This window comes from Dipteris shenzhenensis, chromosome 3 (assembly GCF_047967505.1).
Source record: "Dipteris shenzhenensis isolate YYH24624 ecotype China chromosome 3, Dip_SZ_1.0, whole genome shotgun sequence".
Taxonomy (NCBI): domain Eukaryota; kingdom Viridiplantae; phylum Streptophyta; class Polypodiopsida; order Gleicheniales; family Dipteridaceae; genus Dipteris; species Dipteris shenzhenensis.
In genome coordinates this window covers 36,904,522-36,927,608 of record NC_141598.1, presented here as the reverse complement: position 1 = coordinate 36,927,608, position 23,087 = coordinate 36,904,522, and the positions used below count along the sequence as shown (strand labels likewise).

At 42.5% G+C, this 23,087-nt stretch overlaps 1 protein-coding gene across 2 annotated transcripts; it reads right to left on the bottom strand.

Annotated features, from left to right (window-relative positions):
• Nucleotides 1–506: 506 nt before the first annotated feature.
• On the bottom strand, nt 507–1,800 carry LOC147903731 (protein SPIRAL1-like 2). Of its 2 annotated transcripts, none has more exons than XM_087400935.1 (3): nt 1,525–1,800; nt 988–1,272; nt 507–858 (listed from the first exon to the last, which is right to left on the bottom strand). In XM_087400935.1, the coding sequence occupies exons 2-3, from the start codon at nt 1,261–1,263 to the stop codon at nt 781–783; spliced, it is 354 nt and encodes a 117-aa protein (XP_087257061.1). In that variant the 5' UTR covers nt 1,264–1,272; nt 1,525–1,800; the 3' UTR covers nt 507–780. The 2 variants fall into 2 exon arrangements, with proteins under 2 accessions (XP_087257061.1, XP_087257054.1); XM_087400928.1 differs by having other exon boundaries at nt 1,598–1,777.
• Nucleotides 1,801–23,087: the final 21,287 nt, after the last annotated feature.

Genomic DNA, 23,087 nt, shown 5'->3' with positions numbered 1-23,087 from the left:
AAAACTACCAATATTAGCTTCACTGAACAAACTCTAATATTCACTATATAAGGCCCATTCCCAAAGCTTCAAGCCGTGAATGGAAATATAATGAAAACTTGAACGCTGTGCATCCCTATTTACTTCAACAGCACCCACACGTAGAAGCATGTAATGTAAATGTCAATGTGCTTAATTCTATCACCTTAAGAGAAGACGAACTAAGACTCACTCATTACCTGCAATCATAAAAATAGCTTACTTCTATCCCCGTAACAGAAGGCAGGATCAGACTTGGTCATTACCTGCAATCGTAAACAATCAGAATAAAGACCACCCTAATCTGGTACATCCATAAGCAGTTGCAGGGTATGCTTCTTCAAAAATTTCACTGTGCTCTCACTGCGACGAAAGACATGATAAGAGAATGCACCAATATAGATGTTAAATTTCACAGACTACAGCATGATGGTAGCTTGACGCTGTCACATCTTAATGTTTCAAAGCTTGAGTCATAGTAGGTGAAATAAAGATGCACTAAACTACATTGATAGACAATATGAGTTAATAAACGATCGAAAACCGTGATAGAAAATATCCCAGACCAAATTCAAAAGTAGAAAATATACTGAATCCATCGCAACGATTAAAGTTGCAACCTGCTGCATTGTGACATAGAGTGCCTTGGCTCATTCAATGGCAATGATCAGAAACCAGCACCTTCATTACAACGACTTCCACCACAGCATTGCATTGAGCTGTAGTAAACGACACACCTTACATTTGCACAAGTCCCATGAGTCAATTACTTCCTCCAAAAAGGTAGCCGAGAGATGAACCTCCCCCTGGAGCGGCGTGCACTTTGGTAGATGGCCGATCCTGCACTCGTTCATAAAGCTTAGCCAGAAATGTAATGTACAACTGGTGCAACCTATGAAGTGCGTGCTTGAAAGACTTTGCTAATGCTCGATACATTCAAAAGACTCGAGACCCGCCCATAAGACTCACAGTGATGAAATTCCCCGTATTTTGACCATCAGCCCGATGGTAGTTGTTAGTAGTAGTTCCGAGCTTTCCAGCAGCAATGTCAGGGTTGGCTCCATTGTCCTCCACCCTACTAACTGGTGTGCTCAATCCGGCAGCGGCTTGATTGGGAGCGGGTGGATTCTCCTTCGGAGTAGGAGCCGCAGCGGGTGCAACTGGAGCCGGTTTTGGCGGTTCATCAGATCCAAACAGATATCCGAGAGAGCTCTGACCTCCACCACTGCTCACGCCACGTCCCATTCTCCAAATCTAAGAACGGAAACAGACTCAGCAAGATCGAGCCTTAGATCGGATGGAACATTTTGAACCTACGCTTTTAAAAACCTAAACCTGTGGAAGAGAGAGGATTGTACAGGAACACATCTCACCGAAGCTTCGTGCATAAAAGGGAGGGATGTGCAAACGAAGGAACGCACAAAAATACACGTTAAGAGAGCACCAGAGAGGGAAAAGGCTACTGAAAAACAAAATGCGGAATCCAAACGAAGCGAGATCTTGAACCTGGAAGAGAAATGCAGCCAATACGATCCAAAGAACCCTAAAGGAAAGGCAAAACAAGGTGAGGGGAGAGTACCAGGTGCCGAAGAACGATGAGAGGATGAGGGGAGGGAGCTGTAGAAGGGAGGAGAAGAAGGTGGTGTGGCTATGGCTGATGATAGCTTGAAAAACAAGCAAAGGAAAAAGCTCTTAAAAGAAGCTCAGTGCTAGCTCATGAAGCCCTTTTTGGAGAAGATAGGAGAAACCGTCCCATCCCATGGGTTGGGTTACTTTACATGGCTTAGTGCAAACTCTCATCAGGTAGGTACAACTTCACTTCACCCATCACACTTCTCTTGCCTCCTTGCTTGCTTGCTCCCTCTGCCATCATCTTGGAAAGCCCTATTGCATTCATGTTCGATTTGATATGTGTCGCTATCGCTATTAATGCTGCCTTATCTCATGGAAAATGATGCATTGCTTTTGCACTAGGGTCGCCTTTGGACTCGAGGAGTTATTATTGCCTAAGTCAAACCCTCCAAGAAACCTAGCATGCCTATTGTAGAATAGGTCCCCGGACTGGAATAGGATTCGAAATGTATTGATTAATGGAAAGGGAGGAGGAAGGGGCAAGGGGTGGGGGGGTGCGGGCGGTTGTAAAGAAGAGAGTGATGAATGATATTTATGAGGGAAGGCGCTCCCTCCCCTCTTGGTTATGTGGATAAGAATTTAAGCCTATTTACAATATTTCTTTCACTACATTTTCATGTAGGGTAGTTAAGTGGGTAAGGCCCCCCTTGAATGAAATTTTGAAGACATAGCTTAATTGGGCTATTTCCACCTTTTCACCTAAGAAATATTAGGCTTCTCCTTAGGTCAAGTTTTATCAATGGAATATTTTGCTCTATAATATTAAAGACCTTTAGAATACGTACATATTAGCATGCCCCCCCAACCCCCCCCCACCCATTTCAAAGAATTCAAAAATGGATTAATAAGTGGAAAAGGGAGGAGGGGTGGGGTGGTAAAGGTTAGGGGCGTGTTAATAAAGAGGAGAGTAAATGAATAATGAGGATGTCCCTCTATTATGAGGAAAGGGGCTCCCCTATCTAGTATTTATGATGGTAAGAATTTAAACCCCTTTATAATACAAATTTCACAAAAGAGATGAGTGACAAAGCTCGTTGGGCGGGAACAAAGAGTTGAGAGGTAGTGATCTTTCGTTCCTTCTGGACTGTGCATGCACGGCTTACTCGTCATGATGAGTACTTTTGCGAGCTTTGAGATTAGGGCTACATCATCTTTTGGGTAATCTAATATCAAGAGGATATCAAGATTTGTTTTCTTCAGATGCCTATTGACCTCCTCGACCATTGCAGAAAGGATTCGAGAGGATGCTCTTGAATGCATCAAGGGACTAAGAAGTATAGTTATGTGACATGGCTGAAATGAAAGGAGGTCTCAATGACACAAAACTAAACTACATTTATTCCAAAGAGAGAGCCTAATATAGGTAAGTGTGTATAACGTACTTGACCTCAAAGGTGAGACCTTCATGACTCCACCACCCTTAATTCTCCACCACCACCCTTCATGACCTTCATGACTCCACCACCCTTAATTCTCTCCATGATTTTCTAGATCACACCCACTTAATCACACTAACTCACATGAACGTAGTCACACTCACACAAACCTAGACACATATCTATGCTCACACACATGGTAACATTTATGTTCTCATGGTCACAACATGACCCCTAGAATCTAAGCAATCTATCACAAGTAGATTAATTTGTCCAATATTTCCCCCTCAAATTGATGAGCTCAACCCTATGGAAGATTCATGGTTTGTCAACCTCTAGTGACAACACACATGACCTCGGAGCTCACTCTAGTTACATCATCAATAGACTCATTTAGATGCTGTAGACCCAACATGATCTCACTCTAAATCTAGTCTATTCATGTACAAACACTGCGATTGATGATAACATTAGATGGGATGAGCCTTCACAATGTCAAGCTCTAGTGACAGCACCCACAAACTTGTAACTTACTCTTGTTGTATTAGGAGTAGAATCATTTGGATGCTCTGGCCCTAATATCATCTCACGCTAAATGGTCTATTCATGTACAAACATTGATGTTGATGATAACATTACCTAGGATGACCCTTTACCCTAAAAGAACCATTCATCTTCAATAAAGCTAGCCATATCAATGGCCTCAACGTATTAAGCTCTTCTTTGTGTTCATTGTCTTCAACAAGGTTTGTAGAGAGTTTCTTCTTGGGTAGCAGTCCTTCAGTGTCTCGATTTACAAAAGTGACATTTTAGTTCCCTTGTACTTGAAAATTGACTTCGATGATGACCCCTTAAATGTCTTTTTGGGGAAATAAGCTTCATTAAAACAATACATATGCCTTTGCTTGATCTTCTTTTCTTCTTGCATGAGTGATCCAACAACATCTACTAGCTTTGGTGAAGGAAGAATAGCTATACTTTGACACTTAAGAGTTGAGTGGTCAAACTCTTCATCTGATTGAGATGAGCAACAATAGATTCTCCCTTATTCGAGTTCAGCTCAAAGACTCCATAAGGAGGCTAATCTTTGAACTTTTATATTGTGTGCCAAAGAGTTTCTCCAGTTGTTCCCAAGCCTCAAAATGTTTTTCTTTCCCATTCATTTTATGGATGAATTCATCACTAAGCCTATTGCTATCATAGCAAGGGCTTTTTTGTCTTTATTGACCCATCTTGCTTCAGAATCCCTATTCTTTTCCAAAACCCTTTCTCATGTGAGTGAATTCTGACTTAGTTGCCAAGTGTTAAATGCATTGTCCTCAAGCTTTTTTATTTTTCTTGAACTAGACATGATTGTGGGAATTTCTTACCTTTTGAAAGGTGGTGTCTAATCCTGTTACAAGATCAACTATGGATTTGTGCTTAACAACTCAAAAAAACCCATAGCCTTGGTGTAGCTTAATAATAAGTCTTTGTTGGCTAGTTTTGTTGTTCTTCTTTTTCCTAACTTTGAGGCAATTTTTGTTTGAAGACTTGCAAGAGGAACGAGAGTTGGTCTTAGATTTTGAAGGTCAATGCCTATAACTCTTTAGAGCAATTTTCCTTACTATAAATATAATGAGTAACTTGTGTCAAAATTTTCACCATAAAATAAATAGTTTGAAAGTAATTAAACTAAAGTTTTGAGAATATCTCAACCATGCTATTTTGGACTAGTGATAAAATGATTTTGTGCAAAAGAACATCTTGCGGCTTTGATTGTCAATACAGACACCTTCTCCTTCCTTTCTTTTAACATCTACAAAATGTCTTCACATCGCAAGATCTAGCTACCTTAATCTAGAAAGAGAAATTGGAAAAACAAAACACCAATGGTCATGGATAGAGGTTCTTGACATCTCGAGTTTTCATATCTAAATGTTTGTTCGAGAAATCCTTGATGGGGTTACTTGCAAGTGGTATTACCTCATAATCATACCCATCATTGGAATCTAGCATGGGAGTGTAATTCGGATTATTTGGATCTTGATATTCAAAATCAAAGATCGGGTCCATTTTTGCTTATGGCATCTCCAGTGGTGTTGGAGGTGATGGCGGTGTAGGGAGAGAATTTGGGGACATGAGGGAATAATATGGAAGAGTATTATTTGTGGGAGGGGTATCTGAGGGAAGGGTGGCAGAACTAGGCAAATGAATTGAGCAACTTGGTAATCCTTGGGGGTAGAATTAGCAAGGGTGGGAAAGAAGTTAGGAATGAGGGGTTGGTAAGTTTGCAATTGTTGGGTGAGTTGGAAGTGGTGAGAGTCATGAGCAAAGGGACAGTGAAGGGAATAGGGTCCCCCCAGTGAAAAAAGGCCGCTATTAATTAAATTCTCTGTGTGGGAGGGGGCGAGCACAGCGAATTAAGCTAAGGGAGGAGGCATGATTAACGAATATCCGAGCAAAGTTTACAAGGTTTGAAGATCCATAAGGAACTTAACCGCCCAACGAGTATATAAGGGACAAGGGAACGCTGGAGGGGTAGAGGAGAAGGGGGGCTGTGAGGGGCTATGAAAGCCTCCCCGAGAAGAAGGAAGAAGAGGAGGGGGGGCTGAGTGGAGGGAGGGAGAGGGAGTGGAGGGAGGGAGAGGGGAGGGAGAGGGAGGGCTGAATGCAAGGGAGAGGAAGGGAGAGTGAGGGAGGGTTGAGCGCAGTGGAGGGAGAGGGAGGGAGGAGAGGAGAGGGAGGGGAGGGACAGAAGAGGAGAGGACCTAAGTAGGGTAGCGCAGGGAGGGGAGAGAGAAGAAAGTCTACGAGGCGAGGCGAGGCTCATTAGAGAGGAGAAAAATTACGTCAATTACGTGTATTCAACATAGGTTAGAGGCATAGGTCAGTTGCGACACAGAGATTAATTAATTGCGAATAGGTACATTTGCAAATAGTAGAATTGATATCCGAGCTTAGGAAAGGTTAAGAGGTTGGTAGCAGCAAGGGAAAGTGAGGTTATGATATTGGCATAGAGAGTGGTTAGATATGGTAAATTAGATGTGAGATAGGCCATGTCATCCTCCAACACTTCTTTTTCTTGGTGAGATGGGATCATTAGCTGCAAGGGTGGGATGTTGGACATGTCATGCCCTATAGATAAGAGTGATAGCTTTTGTAGCAATGGTACTATAGTAGTCCACCGATGACCCTGAGGGGAGGACTGCCCATGAGGCATACATATGCTATGAAGCATCCGTCCTGAGTGTAGTAAACCCACCATGTGTGGACAAGCAGAAGATATTTTTTTCATCTTCAGACAAGTTGTTGCAAATTTCGTGTAGATTTTTTGCCCCTATTGAATGTTCCAATTTTATGTTTGATCTTGATTAGAGCTATTTCCATAGAATGAGTGTTCGTGCTCTACAATGATCTTCTGCTTGTAGAGTAGCCACAAGCTCTTGGTGCACCACGGTCGTGCACTGTAGTGGGACTTCATTTGTGGTGGCATCCACTGCCTCATTGGTTTGCACTAGCAATTGGAGTTTAAGCTTTGAGATTGTTACCTTGTGGGAGTCCAACTCATCAGACTTTTCCTCATACTTATGGTAGACGAGATGTATATGCACCCTTAAGCTTTTTCATATGCTGCAAGGTCACCTCTTCTTGTTGAGGAATGGCTTCATTAGTATTTGATCATTGGTCTAAGACTTGTTGAGCTTGAGTAGTGGTTGCCTCTATACTGGTGGCAAGTTGGTCTTTTAGTAGTTGGCATTCCCTTGTAAGCTCCTCAATGCTAAAAGCGGTTGTGGCCAAAGATTGTTGCATCTCGATAAGCTTTTCTTGGCAATTTAGAGTGCTTCTTCTTTTTGGATTAGAGTGAGCTGAGCTTGTACAAGTTCCTCATGTATTGAGGTAAAGTGGTCATTGGAGGTTTGTTGGATTGCCGTAGTGTGAAGTGCTATTGTCAATTATATTTGGCTCTAGTGGAGGTTGGACGTCATGTCCTACGTTGTTTTCTCCTAAGCTTCGAGAGCTTGGTTCCTTTGCACTTCTTCAACCTCTTTCTCATCTATTTGGGCCTAAAGTTTTGTGACCTCTATTGCAATTCCATGGAATTGTTCTTGGATGTATCCTACAGTTTGTCGTTCCAATTCTCGAGCATGCTCTCCTTGGCCAAGCTAGTGAATAGTTATGACATTTGAAGCATCTGGTTGGCTTGATGATGGAGGATGGTAGACAGTGATGAGGTTTGGTGAAAATGTTGATACAAATGGTGCCCATGCATCCATACTGAAGACCCTACAGTATTGGTGGGGGGTTTCTCCATGGGTGGAACTAACACTTGGGTGAGTAGTGTTAAAAATCTTGCACTAGATCCCATTGTGCCTCATTTACTGGCATGATGTTGATGGGTGGGGCTTGTACCAATGTAGCCTCTGGCTCTTGCTATTGCTGTTAATGGGAGATCAATTGGTTACTGCGTGTTGAGCTGTAGCATCTCTTGGGGCAATTCCTCATTTTTAACCTCCATCATAGGCAGTTCTTCTAGGGCATCTTGATTGGGAAATGTGTCATGAGGAGAAGATTGTGATGGCTCCCACATGGGTGACAAGATGATGTCCAGATCCTCAAGAGGTTGTGGTGATAGGGGTAGAGTGATTTCCTTTTCTTGCACCTCTTTAATGATAATTACTGCCAATAAGTGGCAAATTTTACATTTTTGGCCAGATGAACCATCGAGGAGAGAGAGAGAGAGAGAGAGTTATTTTATGATTTTATGGAGCACTATAATGATATGATACATTATATTTTATGGAGCTTTATATTTTAGAGAGAGAGAGAGAGAGTTATTTTATGGTTTTATGGAGCATTATAATGATATGATACATTGTGGAGAGAGTGTGAGAGTGAGAGAGACGATGTGCATTCATGTGGTACCATTGCTATAGAGGGAAGACTCAATTGATCCATTGCTAGGGGGTGGGATTAAAAGTGTGTGTGTGTGTGTGTGTGTGTGTGTGTGTGTGTGTGTGTGAGAGAGAGAGAGAGAGAGAGAGAGAATATTATTTCATGGTTTTAGAGCATTATAATGATATGATCTATTGATCATGGAATACCATTTCTGGAGGGTGGGAGAGAGAGAGAGAGAGAGAGAGAGAGAGAGAGAGAGAGAGAGAGAGAGAGAGAGAGGGAGAGAGTGTGAGAGTGTGAGAGAAAATTATTTTGTGAGAGTGTGAGAGAAAATTATTTTGTTTTCTAGAGCATTATAATGATATGATCCATTGGGTAGAGAGTGTGGGTGAGAGAGAGAGTGCATTCATGTGATACCATTGCTACAAAGGGAATACTCAATTAATAATGGAAGACCATTGCTAGAGGGTGGGATTAAAAGTGGAGATATGAGAGAGGAGACAAGACTTAGAGAGTAGAGAGAGAAAGAAAAAACTACTCGCCATTTGGGGCAATCCGCTCATCATTTAGGCAATCCACTTGCTAAAAATTGCCTACCATATGGCATTCCCAAGCAAAGAAAAATAGATAGCGAAATTGGATGACCAAGCTAGACGACATCTAGCCCCAATCATGGGTAGGTATAATCAAACATTCTCAATCAAGGGAGGGACTCATGCATCATGTTTGGAGCAAGAGATGAATACTTACTTTTCCATTCTCCTCTAAATTGTCTGAAATAGAAACAATGAATTTTTTCAATAAGGATAATCCTCACATTGAGCACACTGATCAAGAAGGTGACAAGGATCCATTTTCACCCGAGGATGCCCAAGCACCAAATATTTTGTTGGCTCCAAAAAGCATTGTACATCAAGAGAAATTTATTGCTGTGCTAACTAGGAATATTGTGGCTTTACCACCAACAGGCCAATGAAACCATTGATTTCATACTTGATAAGATGTTTTCAAAAGAGAATATTAAGTATGCAAATGTATTTATTGATGTGGTTGAGAATTTATTTGTTAAAATACCATATTTGAAATTGGTTGATTATCCACGGTCTGCTCCAAATGTCCTGTAACATCCATGCTGAAAACATTTGCCTTAATTTAGAAAACTATTGATGTGGCTCGACATTCTCCCTTTTGCTATGCTATGGTTTAGCCCCTATCCTTGGACATGCCCTCAGCCTCTCTTATCAGTGCACGAGCATCTCCTATTGAGAGGTTATTGTAGCTTGAGTAGTCTTCAAAGAACCCATGACCTGAGAGGCTGAGCAGTCTTCAAAGAACCCATGACCTCATTGTATTGATGCAATATGAGGCCATGGTTGAGCTCGAGTTGGTGATGGTCAACCTCTGTAGTTTGGTGATATTTTCTTTTGCATCCTCCTCTATAATAGAGACCTGGTTAACAATCTCATCATATCAAGCTCATTGCTCCCTTATGTACATGGTTGTTTCTTTGTTCTCGAACATCAGCACCTATGGAGGGATCCATGTCTGGACCATATGCGAGACATTTTGGCCTTCCTCCATGGTAGCTTCCCTAAGCTACTGCTAGGTGTATGTGACAACCTTTGGGCTACCTTTGGGTTAGTGAGAACTTTAGAGTAAAATAGAGGGTTAACACCCTCACCTGGTAAAATCCATCTTAGATGGGGTAAGTTGAATACACGCACAATAAGTAGGGGGATTTTGATCTAAAATCTCAAAAACTATGGTTGATCTTCTTGCTCCCCTATCAACATACCCTTGCCTTTGTATTCATGTTGCTTTGGTGGCATCACTTTTCCCCTTACCTTGTTGCTATTTTAGTGGAGCATCAAATTTGGAGGCCAAGTCTTCTGAAATATTGCCTCTCTATGGCTAGTCGACTAGACTTGGAGCTCGTAGTGCATCAGCTAGCTCAGAAGGAGTGTGGTCTATCCTAGCCATTATGGTTTCCACTTCAATAGGTGGCACCAAAAATTTGATGTTAAAGGAAGAAAAGAATTGTTCCCATCCTTGTGAGTTGAGGTAGTAATGCTAGCCTCAATTTCTTTTGCTACCTCTGTTGGAATCCTTCTAACTTCTTTTGCAACTTGTTCCAAGCCTGTTGGACTCGTAGTCTCTCTGTGCACCAATGGTGAGGATTCTTTGCTACTCTGTTATCCTTCTTTGGCAAGTTCCTCTATGTTTCCATGTACCTTTTGTCCATGTCCCTTAGCCATCTCTGTACCATACTTGGAAGGTACTTCTTTTGGAACCTCCATCCCTTTAGGAGCCTCTTCTCTCTTTTTTTGCTTCCTTCAAGGCCTTTGTTTCTTTTGGTGCCTCTTCTGATTATTTAGGATATTCTTTAGCTCCTCATGAGCTCCACACTAGGATCTTCTCTATTTATTTAAGAACTTCTTTAGTTCCTTCTTATAGTCAAGATGCTGCTTCCACCTCTCTCGTTCAGGTCTCCTGTTACTTTGACAAGGTTAGGGTGTTTACTAGAGAATGAGGAGGCATGGGATTTGGGAGAGAATTTGGAGGTGTGGTAAAGAGTTGATCAGATTGAGTGGCAGAAGAAGTGGGTGCGTTGATGGGAGAGGGGGAGGTATGAATTTTGGGAATGGGCAACTATGCAACTGGCTGGTGGATCGAGTTTTTGGGTGAGGAGGTGTGGGTCCCAACCATGTTGCAAGGATGGTAACCTCTTGGTCTTTTGTGGTCCACCCTGAGCCACTCAACTTCTTAGAAATCTCTCCTTCTAGAACATTTGTTAGTAGCAATCAAGTCAACTGTCCTTTGAGTTGTGGGGTACCTAGACAAGCTACTACATTGGACTCTAGATAGTGCTTAATCGTGCACATGTGAGGTCCGAGTTTGCAATGAACTTGATGAGCCCCTCGCAAACTTCTATCAAAGGTCTCCATGAATGTATCCATCCAATCAAGGTGGAAGCATGGTTAGGTGGATTATGTGGCAGTGGCTAGGACATGAGGTGCTAAGTGCTAGAAAAATAGTCCAATAGTACCTAGCTAGAGAAGGCAGTCGTGCTAATTGGGCAGTTGGTTTTTAGTAGTTAAACATACAATTGGTTGTCAATTTTTTTGAATTTGGCTCCCATTGCCTAAGGTCTATGAACCCTCTCTCTCTCTCTCTCTCTCTCTCTCTCTCTCTCTCTCTCTCTCTCTCTCTCTCTCTCTCTCTCTCTCTCTCTCTCTCTCTCTCTCTCTCTCTCTCTCTCTCTCTCTCTCTCTCTCTCTCTCTCTCTCCCCCTCTCTCTCTCATCCAGGAAATTTCTCATACACTCCATAGTTGTTGCTCCATTGAAGGTGTGCACACATAGAAAGCTTTGAGGTGACTGGGCATGCTTTGAGGATTTTAAAAGGGCAAAACCATCCATGGAATTCTGTGGAAGGTGTGTGCCATCACAGTTCACTAAAGTCGTGCAATGCAATACAAAATGTCTCAAACTCTAGAAAATTTGCAGTTGGTTCTCTCAATGCAATAGCCATAATAAGACATTACAAATAGAAATGTAGAAAGAGAAGCAAATGAAGCTTAAAATTATTGGTTGCAATGACATGAAGAAAAGAAAGATTGCAAATGATGTTGTCAAATAATTTAACACCTTGGCTAATGCTTTGGATTATAGTACCAAGAAGGACATTTTTTAGCTTCTTCTAAGTCATCCACAATTGAAGGACCTTAACAAAAATCTCCTCTCCATAATTTAGTGCGTGGTAAAGGTTCCAAAATCTTTAGAGCACTTGTTTCTAAAAAGGAGTAGCCTGACGATGTTGATGAATGTAGGAAGTGTAGGTGAAATTAATGTTCCTACAGCCTTAAGGTTGTTGTATGTCCATAAGAGGAATTTATATGCAGCTAGAGATTGTTTGCAAAATGAGGATGAAAAAAAATTTCCTTTGTAGTCATGCCAACGACAACAATGAAATGATGTGATTAGCAAGGAGTTCCAAGATATTATTGTTGCATTTTGGACTGACCAAAATTGGATTTCACCTAACAAAAAGGATATATGTAGGTCATGAATAGGCAAGAATTCATGCATTGAACATCCCATATATCTTTTGGATGAGCCACAAGTATTATTAGCCTGTGGACCTGGTTTATTACATGCTAACATGCTATATAGGATTCAAGATAGGATTTTGTGACAATGTTAACTATTGATAGGAGGAATGTGGTGTTTGGGTAATGGAATACATGATTAAATTCTTCTTATACTATTTTATTTCAAGCTTTTGATGATTTCAATCCTTGTATTTCAAACTCCCATGGGGAGTGATGTTCAAGCAGGTAGAGCATTCACATCTAGAGGAAGATGAGGAGATAGATATTGATCTAGCTGAAATGGAAATAGATCATAGAGTAATGGAAATAGAGATGGTAGAGTATTGGATGATGTCAAGGGATGATGCCTACTTGAAATGGAAATAGAGCACATAGCAGATACCCTATATCACATAACAGTTACAATAGTGCTATATCTAGCACATAGCAATTACAATAATGCTATACTATCACTTAACTTTGCTATATATGGCACATACCACTTATAGCACTGGTATACTATAACTTAGAACTGCTATGTATAGCACGTAGCACTTATAGTAGTGCTATACTATCTTTTAGTACTGCTATGCATAGCGCATAGCAATTAGAGCAACTTAGCACTAGCCAAATGTGATATATATCATCACTCAGCCTGGCTAAAATGAAATCATTTTGTTTCACATGCTTCTCTAGGTTGAATTCCTCTCTAGGCTTATTACATGCAGGGCCTTAGAAATGGTCCTCTTGGTCATCCAAACCCATAGTCTCATCCAAGCTATCTTTCCATTGAACACTATATTAGAGAATTTGGGAATCTCCCAAATCCCATTTTCAGAAAAGGGGCTACAATTTGACCATGTGGCTAAATCTTAGCCCCTTTTTTGAAAGTGACTTGGGAGGATTACCTAACATAATGTTTAGGGAAGATTCAATGTCAAAGCAATGGCTTAATATTTGACAATGTGGGCACTTCTTAGAAGTTTTGGTCTCTCTCTCTCTCTCTCTCTCTCTCTCTTTCCATTTCTGTTTAGATCCACTGCACTTCTCACATACGTCTAGTGAGGCATGGACAGCTCCAAAGTACTTGTGCGAGGTGGATAACATGTCCAAGAGGTTGGAATAGTGTTGGTCACATCCCCACCAATGAGCGCATATGAGGAGTGCATTAGGGATGTGGACCATAGAATGATAGGACGGGACATGGGGCTGCCATGTGGACAACAGAGAAAGAGGGAAAGTACCTGGCAGAGGATATCCACCATGAAGGGCAAAGAAGGTTTCAGATGCTCTCCATGATTGGAGAGGACTGACTAAATAGGGAAAACCAACAAGCAAGTCTACGATGACATTAACAAAAGCAAGTCTGAGATGACATTAACAATGATGTTAGCATATTTATGGAACGCCATGTTGGCATGTATGGACTATTCTGAAGCAACCTGGAGGCTGGAAGGAACCCGAATGGAGGTGGATCTATAGCAGAAGAAAAGGATAGGAATCAAGGGTGTTTTGGAAGGGCTATGTGCCTGGAGAGTAGGTTGGAATATGGGCGTGACAATGGGATCATGCCACGTGGCCAAGTAGGGGCAGCCAAGGGCTTGAAAGTGTGCCCCCAAGGGGGATTTATGGGCAGCAAGTGAAGCCATGTGGGGGGGGTCCATTTGAGGTCGCCAAGATCCCCCTACCCAGTGAATTTTTTGGCAGGGGCTTCAACCCTATAAAAGGGGTCCACTTAGGCCTCCTTGGGCATCACTTGGAGCAGCCTCTGAAGAGCAAGAAAGAGCAGTAATTGCAACCTCATCATCTATAGCGTCATAAATACGCACAGACATTTCGAGAAACAAAGACAAACGATACGCGTAACATCCACGAGAAAGGAATACAGATAATGCAAGAGAGATAGAACATCGAAGATCACTATATTCCAAAGCAATAGCTCGCACAACAACTATGTGCAGAATGACATCAGAATGCTAGTAATAGCATGTGCACAGAATCGTCTGACGGTTAGGAAAGTGGCCGTTGAGGGCCCAACTGCTTGGAGATCCGAACTGCCAACCCTTGCAGCTAACCTACCCTTGCACACCCCTCTTGGTCACTGCTGCAATAACACATGGCACTCACGGTGGACTGTGCGAAACACACATGCACATCCCCAGAACTGAAGTCAGATGCCTACACGGTGCATAATGTACCACACATGGTGCGAACCACACATGCACATCCCCAGAACTGAAGTCAGATGCCTACGTGGTGCAACAATCATTTTAGGCATAGCCTCGGCAGAGAACCAGGTGCGCTAAGTTAATTCTCACCCTTCACTCAGTACACATGAATTACAAAGCATCTCATCCCGAAAACACTCAGAAAAACATCCACTCTCATCAGTCGAAATGCATGTCTGAACGTCCTTTGTTGTTTCTCCTCCTTGTCCAAAAGCATCCTCACATTTCGGACATCTTTAATTTTGCCTGTCCAAAAGCAACTCGCATTTCGAACATCTCCTATCTTTATTCTGCGAGGCCCTTCAACAGCCATCACTGTAGTTCTACTCTTCATCCGAACTAGAAATGTAATGAGCAGGTGCATCAATGACACCCACCTTGCTCATCAGTCCCGCATCACTGCTTTCAAGTAACTCTGTCTGCAACTGCATCATTGCTCCACTCGAACTAGCCACAGTAGTCTCTAGCTACCTCTTCTCCAACCACATTTTCAATCTACGATCTTGCTCTAGATCCATCAGCCACTGCAAAGGATGCGGCTTGGATCTATCCACCACCTGCTATTCAGGCCACTTCTCTATGGGTAGCACCTCATCTATCCAAGCACCCAGTGGTAGCTGCTACTGCCATCGTTCCTGTGCAATTGCTGGTCTCTGAATCACCATCGGTTCATAAGGAGGATCCAGCAATCCAAGAAAAGGCATGTGCTTATTATAAAACTTCCCCAAAAACTTATCCGCTTCTTTCTACCAAGGAGGGCGAGGAGGTAGTGATAGATTGAAGGAGTGGGTGCACAATTCCAACCACAGACATAGTGAACGCATCTGCCACTTTAGCACATCCACTCTTTTGATGTTGCGAACAACGACTTCCACAATGCCATCTTCCAACTCTTCATACTTCGCTTGCCAATCCTCCGCAATCTGCATCGACTCCGCGACAACTCCTTTCCCCTTATCTGCACCACCACCACCACCACCGGAAGATGTACTAGACCCCTTTGGTCCAAAACCAATCTGCACCTGCAGACCCTTTTGTAGACCAGAACCCGCACCAACCCCTGCATCTCCGTCCGGGTTGGCATTGGTGTGGAACCAGCTCCCAACATGTCTGCAGAACAACACCTGCACTCCATCTTGCCACTTGTCTGTCCCATTCCGGCTGCACATCTCCTTGAAGAGCTTCCAGGAGCGAGCCCATCTGCTCCATATTGACACTAACATTCCTTAGAAAGGCCCTTAAGTACTCCACCAATGCATCAGTAGTATGTCGGTGCAATAATTCATGCTCAATGCCCGAAACATACTCCGAATGTGAGTGGCATCCGAGTGTGCTTCCACCACTGGGCTTCAAGAACTACCACCCTGTCCTCCAGTTGCCGCACTCAGTCCTACTGACTCCATAGAGTCTCATTTTCCATCCACAACTACGTGACTTCTACCTCTAAGCTGGTCACTCTCATTGAATCACCCCCTACACCAGTTTGTGAGGCTAGCCGAGCAAGCAACTCGAAACAAAACTGTAGCAGCTGAACATTCATAGGCTGCACCTACAAAGAAAACTCGGTTGAGGACACTGGAGAAACACCCGTGGACTCTGAGATCACTTGCCGACACCCGCACTGTTGTGTTCCATCATTTGACCTACTGACAAGAGGTTCTTGTTGAGCTTCGGAACATAGAGCACATCTTTCACTAATCCTTTCATACCAGTAGTGAAATTGTTCATAGGGATAACACCTGTCCCTTATCTGCTATGTAGATGACATTTTTTTAACCTTCTAGTGGTTTCATCTCTATGAACCATTCTTGATGATTTGTCATGTGAGATGATGCACCGTTTGTCGATGTACCAAGGATTTTGTTCCGCTTGGTCGACTTGATAGCTGAAATCCTCTTTTGGATTGTAGTTAGTGTCTATGTACATTGTATCAGTTTGCTGCATTTCATCATTTGCAAGAAACATATTCCCATGTTCATTTGCAAAATGACAGTGACTAGAATGTCCACCACGATGATTTCCTCTGCCTCAAAAATTCCCTCGATTACTGTTGGATTGACCGCTTTGGATGTATTGCTTCTTGTGGCAATCTCTTTCATAGTGTCCAAACTTGTGACAATAGTTGCACTGGATGTTTGACACATTGGTGGATGCATTCCCTCATCCTTGAAATCTTCCTCGGTTGGAATGATTTCCTCTTTGTTGATTCTGATGCTGCTGAGGATGATGTTGATGCTGATGTTGATGCTGACTTTGATTTTGTTGCTAATGATGACCACTTCTCTGGTATGATCTACCTCTGCCTCTGCCTCTGCTTCTATCTAAAGCTGTGAATGCTTGATCATTAGAATGACCTTTACGTGCTTGAATTGCCTGAGTTCTGAGTTCTTCACCAAGTGGAACTGTGACTGAAGTTCTTCCAGTGTCGAAATTTATCGTTGAATGGCAATACTCTGAACTAGATTCTCGTATCCCTCTCCTAGTCCATTCAAGATGACTTGAACCATTTCTGATGGGTTCATAGTCTCTCCTGCTACTGCAAATTGATTGTTGTAGCCTTTTATCTAGAGTACATAAGCATGACCGATTTCACTACTGTTGCAAAAACTCTGGTTGATCTGGTTTCTCAGTATAATAATCCTGGATGTGTTCTTGGACTCGTAGAGATCTGCAAACATATCCCATGTCGCATTCGATGTCTTGACTGTGTTGAGCTATCCTAGCATGACATCTTGCACATTCTGCTTGATCAGATGATAGGTGTACTTGTCTTTCTTATCCCATTTTGTCTGAGCTCGGGCAATGGCAGGATCTACTACTGGTGCGAAAACTGTTTGTGTAGCTGTAGATCCCACTACTGGTGCTATGACAATAGGTGTAGAGCTACTGCTGGCTGGATTATCCAATGGTCTAGGTGTAGATCCATCAACGTACTCCCACTTGTCCTGAAGTACAAGAATGGTCTCCATTTGGTATTTCCATGTACCATAATTGGAGTTGTCTAGCTTAGTAGATGCCTCTAGATTGAGGTTGCTAGTCGTAGACATGGTGCAAGAAATGTACTTAAAGTGTCGTGAAAATCTCTGTATGAATCAACTACAAAAAACACTAACTGTGCTAAGTGGAATCTGAATTGTCAATGAAGAATTGCAATATATAAAATATGATCTATGTTACAAGGCTTGTGGCAAATGATGTCGGGAATAGCCAAGAGGCTTTACAAGGCTAAAATGATGTGCACAATACCGTGAGATAGCTAAATAGGCTTTACAATGGTGGCATGTGTGTGTGAAATCAAATCTGGTGCTATCTGCCCCCACTGAAACAATCTGCAATGCCTCTGAACTCTCTGAAGTCTATTCACTGAATTGATGAACGTAAGGTGTCAAGTAATGTAATGATGTGCGGTTGTATGTGAGCGTATGGGCTGACTCCGAGTAGGTACTAGTCGGGAATTTTAGGCATGGTTTAGATTGGCAACTTGGGAAAATTCAAAGCGTCCCCTCTATGGTGATCTAATCTACTCTGATCTAGATCTATACCAACCATCGATCGATGAAAGAACAGCAAATTATTCCTTTTCTTTTGTTCCTTTTAAGTGCTGGGCTAGATGCATTGATGTAGAAGTGGTTTTGTTAGCGGCGAGGCTAAAATGTGAGTGTAGCTTGTGCCAAAATGTGCACATGATGTGAGGAGCACGTAGAGCACAAAAAAATGAGCGACTTTCCTTTTTGAAGCACCCTCAAATTCTTCCTGGATCAAGAGATACGACTTGATCTAGGTGGAGGGGCAAAAGGAGTGCAAATGTGCTCAATGATGATGTGTCACTGTGGATCACATGCAATGATGATGTGGCACTATGCCTAGCAAGAGGTGTACCAATGGAGCCCTATGCTGAGGTGGCAAGAGTGGTCACATGCAGTGCCTGTCAAGAGATAATTGTGCCTGCATGAGTCAGTGCTGATTGGACAGCTAAGGTGGCACAAATGATGATGTCAGTAAATGATATGGCAATGTTGAGGTGGCAACTAAGCTGGCAATAATGATGTGGCAGTTGAGGTGGCCTGATGACATGGCTTATTGACATGGATGGATAAGATGACATGGTAGATAAGGCTGATGTGGCGATCGACTGCCACGTGTCAGTCGATCGTGATGTGGTACAAGCTGCTGACTAATGTGGTAGTGATGACATGGCTGACTGGTGATGTGGCACTTAGGGGTAACATGGCAGATAATGTCTACCACGTGTCAAATTGGTGGCCAACCCCAAGGATAGCCTTAGCTTGCCATGTGTCACTACATGGAGAAGCTGAAATCTTTATAGATTCCAGTGGAATCGAACAGATTTTGTCTGCTCGGAGCTCGTGGATGAAGCGTTGGTCACAGGCATTGGAGTAAGGTGATTGAGCCAATACTATGGCTTGTTGCAAAGCCGTCCGTACAGGAGTAGAAGGAGCAGCACAGTTTGGTGATGGCACAGTCACGAGTCACTGCTGATTAGCCCAATAAGCATAGTTGGAGCTCTATTAGGAGTGGCTTTGCAGACGCTTGGTTGTCTGGAGCTCTGGCATCGATTGTAATGCACTCTATGTAGTCATTGGAGTTAGCTGTGTTGTAAAGAGTGTTTATAGAGCAATCGGTTGTGCTGGTCATCAAGCTGAGGGTTGCACGATCGATTGCAGGACGCGTTGGGAGGCCTTGTTGATTGGCTTTGTGTTGGTGCATTGGCAGTGTTGAAGGTGGAGGCTTTTGATGTCGTTTTTATGTGTGGTGGCCGTGAAGTAGATGACAACCCTCCCTTGGTTAAGCTACTAGATAAGCTTACGTCTCAGAGAGTCTGCAGAGCTCGTATGAAGCTCGTATGAAGGTCAATGGAGAGGCGGATCCTTAGAGAGGCAGGAGCTTGGAGGTCGAGCGGTTAAGTAGCCTGTGGGCTAAGGGATTCGCTATTCACATGCAAGTCTCAACCCTCTAGAGCATCGCCCGTGATCAGACTAGTTACTACAGGGCTATTGAAGCTTGGGCTTATGGTGGTTGTTCGTGGCTGCCCTTCATTGTTGAGTTCATTGTTTGGAGAGGTGAATGGCTTGTGAGGAGAGGTAGTTGCTTTAGGGAGCCTGAAGCTCTATTGGAGAAGGTCAGCTGTGTATGTCATAGGAGTCCTTGAACTCCTCTTTGCAACTAAGGCTGAGCTGTATGGATTTGTAGCCTCACAAAACAAAACTTCACTTGAAAAATTTCTCAATATGGCAATATCGCTCTCTCTCTCTCGTCTATGAATACTCAAGCATTCTCAATGAGGAGACCTCTCTTTTCCTCTCAATGAATCCTACAAAGATCTCTTTCTCTCAACAACTAAAATCTCTCAATGGTCTCTAACTCTTTCCCTATCACTCGAATTACAAGGGAAGAAGAGCACTCTCTCTCACAATAGATCTCTCAAGAAACAATGAATTGAATGGAAGGAGATTAACAGAAATCTCTCAATCTCTCATGGACGGAAATTCCTCTTAAATGGACGAAAATTTCTCTATCACTCAATGAAAGTGAAAGAATACTCAATCTCTGAATCTCTCTCACACTCTCAGGAATCGCAATGCCACAACGAAAGGCAAGGGAGCTCTGGCACCATGACAAAATATGAAGAGGGGAGAGGAGAAGAGTGGAGATGAGGAGAGAGGGCACAGCTAGAGAGCACACCACAAATGACTAACTATACACTAGATTTAGTTAAAAAAATAGAATATATACAAACCATTTAGGGTTAGGGTTAGGGGATCTAACCCTTTCCTTTATAGCAATCTATTGGGTTAGTGCTATGCACATATGATCACTGGTGCTATGCACACGTGATCACATGATGTTGAGCATGAACTCTCAACAAAGTGGTCGGCCAGTCGGAAGTAGTCGGGGCAGAAAGGAACCGTAATTTGTAGGGGAGGTAGCCATAGTGGTGGGGTTAGTTACGGAGTCAGGGTAGTTAGGAGTTTTTGGTGGTCAAAGAGGTGGGGGGTTAGGGTAGTTACAAGGTTTTAGCTAGTTCGTTTGTGTAGTTAGGTAGATAAGTGTAAAAAAAACCATGAAAATAGGGAGAAAATAGAAAAAAGGGGGAAAGGGCCACAGGGCGGGGGCAGAGGGAAGGGGACGGGGGTGGGAAGAGAGGGAATCATGGAGAAAATAAGCAAGTAATTAGGAGAAAGGAAATATAAGAATTAGGAGAGTCATAAAAATAAGGAAAGAACCTTACTTAAGTATAGACAATAAGGAAAATAAGATATTAGAAGGTAAGAACTAAACAAAAACAAAAGGGCAAAAATTACATGAAAAAATAAACAAGAAAAGAAAAACTAATAAAGGAAAAAAGGGAAAGAGTAAAAATATGAAAATTTTTAAAAAAAGGGGGGGAGAGGGGGGTAAAATACGATAACCTATGGGGATGAGAAGTAAAATTGGAATTGAAGGTAAAGGAAAGAAGGAAAAATAAGGAAATTATGAGAGAGGGAGAGGGGAGAGGTAGTTTAAGGAAAAGACTAGGTAGGAAAAGTAGGAAATTAAAAAATAATAAATAAAGTAAGATAATAAAGGGGAAATAAAGGGAAAAGGGAACATTTAAGAAGGGAAATGCGAGGGAAATGAATGGAGAGTGGGTGAAAAGAGGGAAATACTAGGGAGAGAAATTGAAAGAGGGGTTTGGAAAGGGGGGGGGTTGGGGGGAGATCTAATGATCAAGTGGCCAAACCAATGGAGGAAGGCATAGTAAATGTGTGTGTGTGTGTGTGTGTGTGTGTGTGTGCGCGTGCAAAGAGACAAAGCGAATTAGATGAGGGTAAATATGATGCAAGGGGGGGGGCGGGGGGGGCAAAGAGAAATTAGCAAGGGTGTTTAAAAGAAATATGTATACGTAAGAGGAGTGGAAAAAAGGGGGAGGGGGGGGGGTGTTGGGGGTTTTTTCACCAATATATAATAGAAGAAATTAGAACTAAAAGAGAGAGGGGGGTGGCGAAGGGGGGGAGGGGCGGAGTAACCATGAAAGGACTCAAAAGGGACTTGAGGATTCGGTCACCAGACACAAATAATATTAGATCCTGAGAATTCTGATTCTCCAAGTCTCAAAGAAGTCGACAATCAGGCATAGTAGACGAGGTGCTTTGGGGCAAAGCTAACGCAAAAAGCGAGATAAGGGTGTACTTTGAAGTTTTGAAGTCCAGCTTTGAGTGGTAGTTCACAGAGAGAGGTAGAGTCAAGAAGGCAAACAGTTTGCACAAGCGGGCAATGAGGTCGCGACTCCACATGGACTGCTGCTAGTAGCCTATGCTGACTGCAATGAAGCAAAAGGAGAGAAAGGGGAGCTAGGGACCTACAGAGCCACAGCGATGCATACCATGCCATCAACGATGGCATCGGTCGACAGTGTGTAGCAAAAGGAGGGAGCGTCAAACTTGACTTGGAGGGTTGAGCTTTGGAGCATGGAGTCGAGTACGAGGACCAGAACGAAAGGGCAAAAAGGAAGCAGGGGCTCAACGCAATGGGCAAGGCAAGTTTTTTTGGGCCAATGTAGCAGCGCGTATCATGGAGTAGAGATAGAAGAGATGAGTACGGGCCAGAGGGCAGCGAGCATAGTCATAAGGAGCCAGTAGAGGGCATAGGTGGAAGATGTAGGTAGGGGGAGTAGGTAGTGGGAGGTGGGTACGATAGGTTATTTATAAGAGAAGGGAGTGTTAGTCAGGGAGGGGAGTCAGGACAACGGGGATTAAATTGGGAAGGCAAGCTAATCCCACGTGGTGTAAGGGGGAAGTAAGGGCAGTGGGGGTTAGTTTAGAGTAATAAAGAGGTAATAGAGTAGAAAGGAAGTTTAAAATAAGGAGAAATTCTATTTACTAGCATTAATAGAGTAGGAAAGAATGAAATTATAAGAAACACTAAGAATAAACGAAGACAATTGATTAGATTTAATAAACAAAAAGAAAAAACTAAGGAAAAATAAGGTGGGGCCAATTAAGACAAAGCCACAAAAGGTGTGAAAAACATGCAGCGGGGGGTTTTAGTTAGAGTTTTAAGGGTTTATGAGAGTAGGGGGTTTATGATAGATTTTTAAAGGGTTTAGGTAGATAATCGAGAATGAGAGAAATAAATTGTTTATTCATAGTGGTGAGTAAAATAATCAATATAGCCAATAAGGATAAGGATCATAGGATATTAGAAGAAAATAAAAAATAAATATGTATATATACATGTATATATAAGTGATGGAAACATTTAACAAGCAAATATAAATTAGTAAGGGAAACTAGGTAAATAGTAAGAAAATTTAAAAAAGAAAGAAAATTAAGGACAAGAGGAGAACATTGAGGAAAATGGTATAAAAAACTAGTAGGAAAAAGCTTGGGATAATTAAAAAATTACAAATGTAAGAATAAGTACTTAGTGAGAGAGAGATAGAGAGAGATAGAGAGAGAGAGAGAGAGAGAGAGAGAGAGAGAGAGAGGGGGTCATAAGGGAGGTGAAATAAAGAAACTAAGGGAAAATGTTAATGGGAAACATTAAAGAAAAAAGGGGGAAGGGGGAAAGAACAAAGGTAAAGTAAATGGAAAGGGGGAAATGAATAGGAAGTGTTGTGTGTGTGTGTGTGTGTGTGTGTGTGTGTGTGTGTGTGTGTGTGTGTGTACCCACCTTTACCCCAGTAGGATACAACACACTAGGTGAGACATGTAGAGGAGTGTGGGGTAGAAGAGATGCATCATGGCACAAAGACTGAGAGCACAAGTGAGGCAAAATCCATTGTTATTAGAATGAAGGAATGACCATCATTTTATAGAAAGAGAGGATGGTGTAGGCACCTCCCCTATATCGATGGCAATCAGCC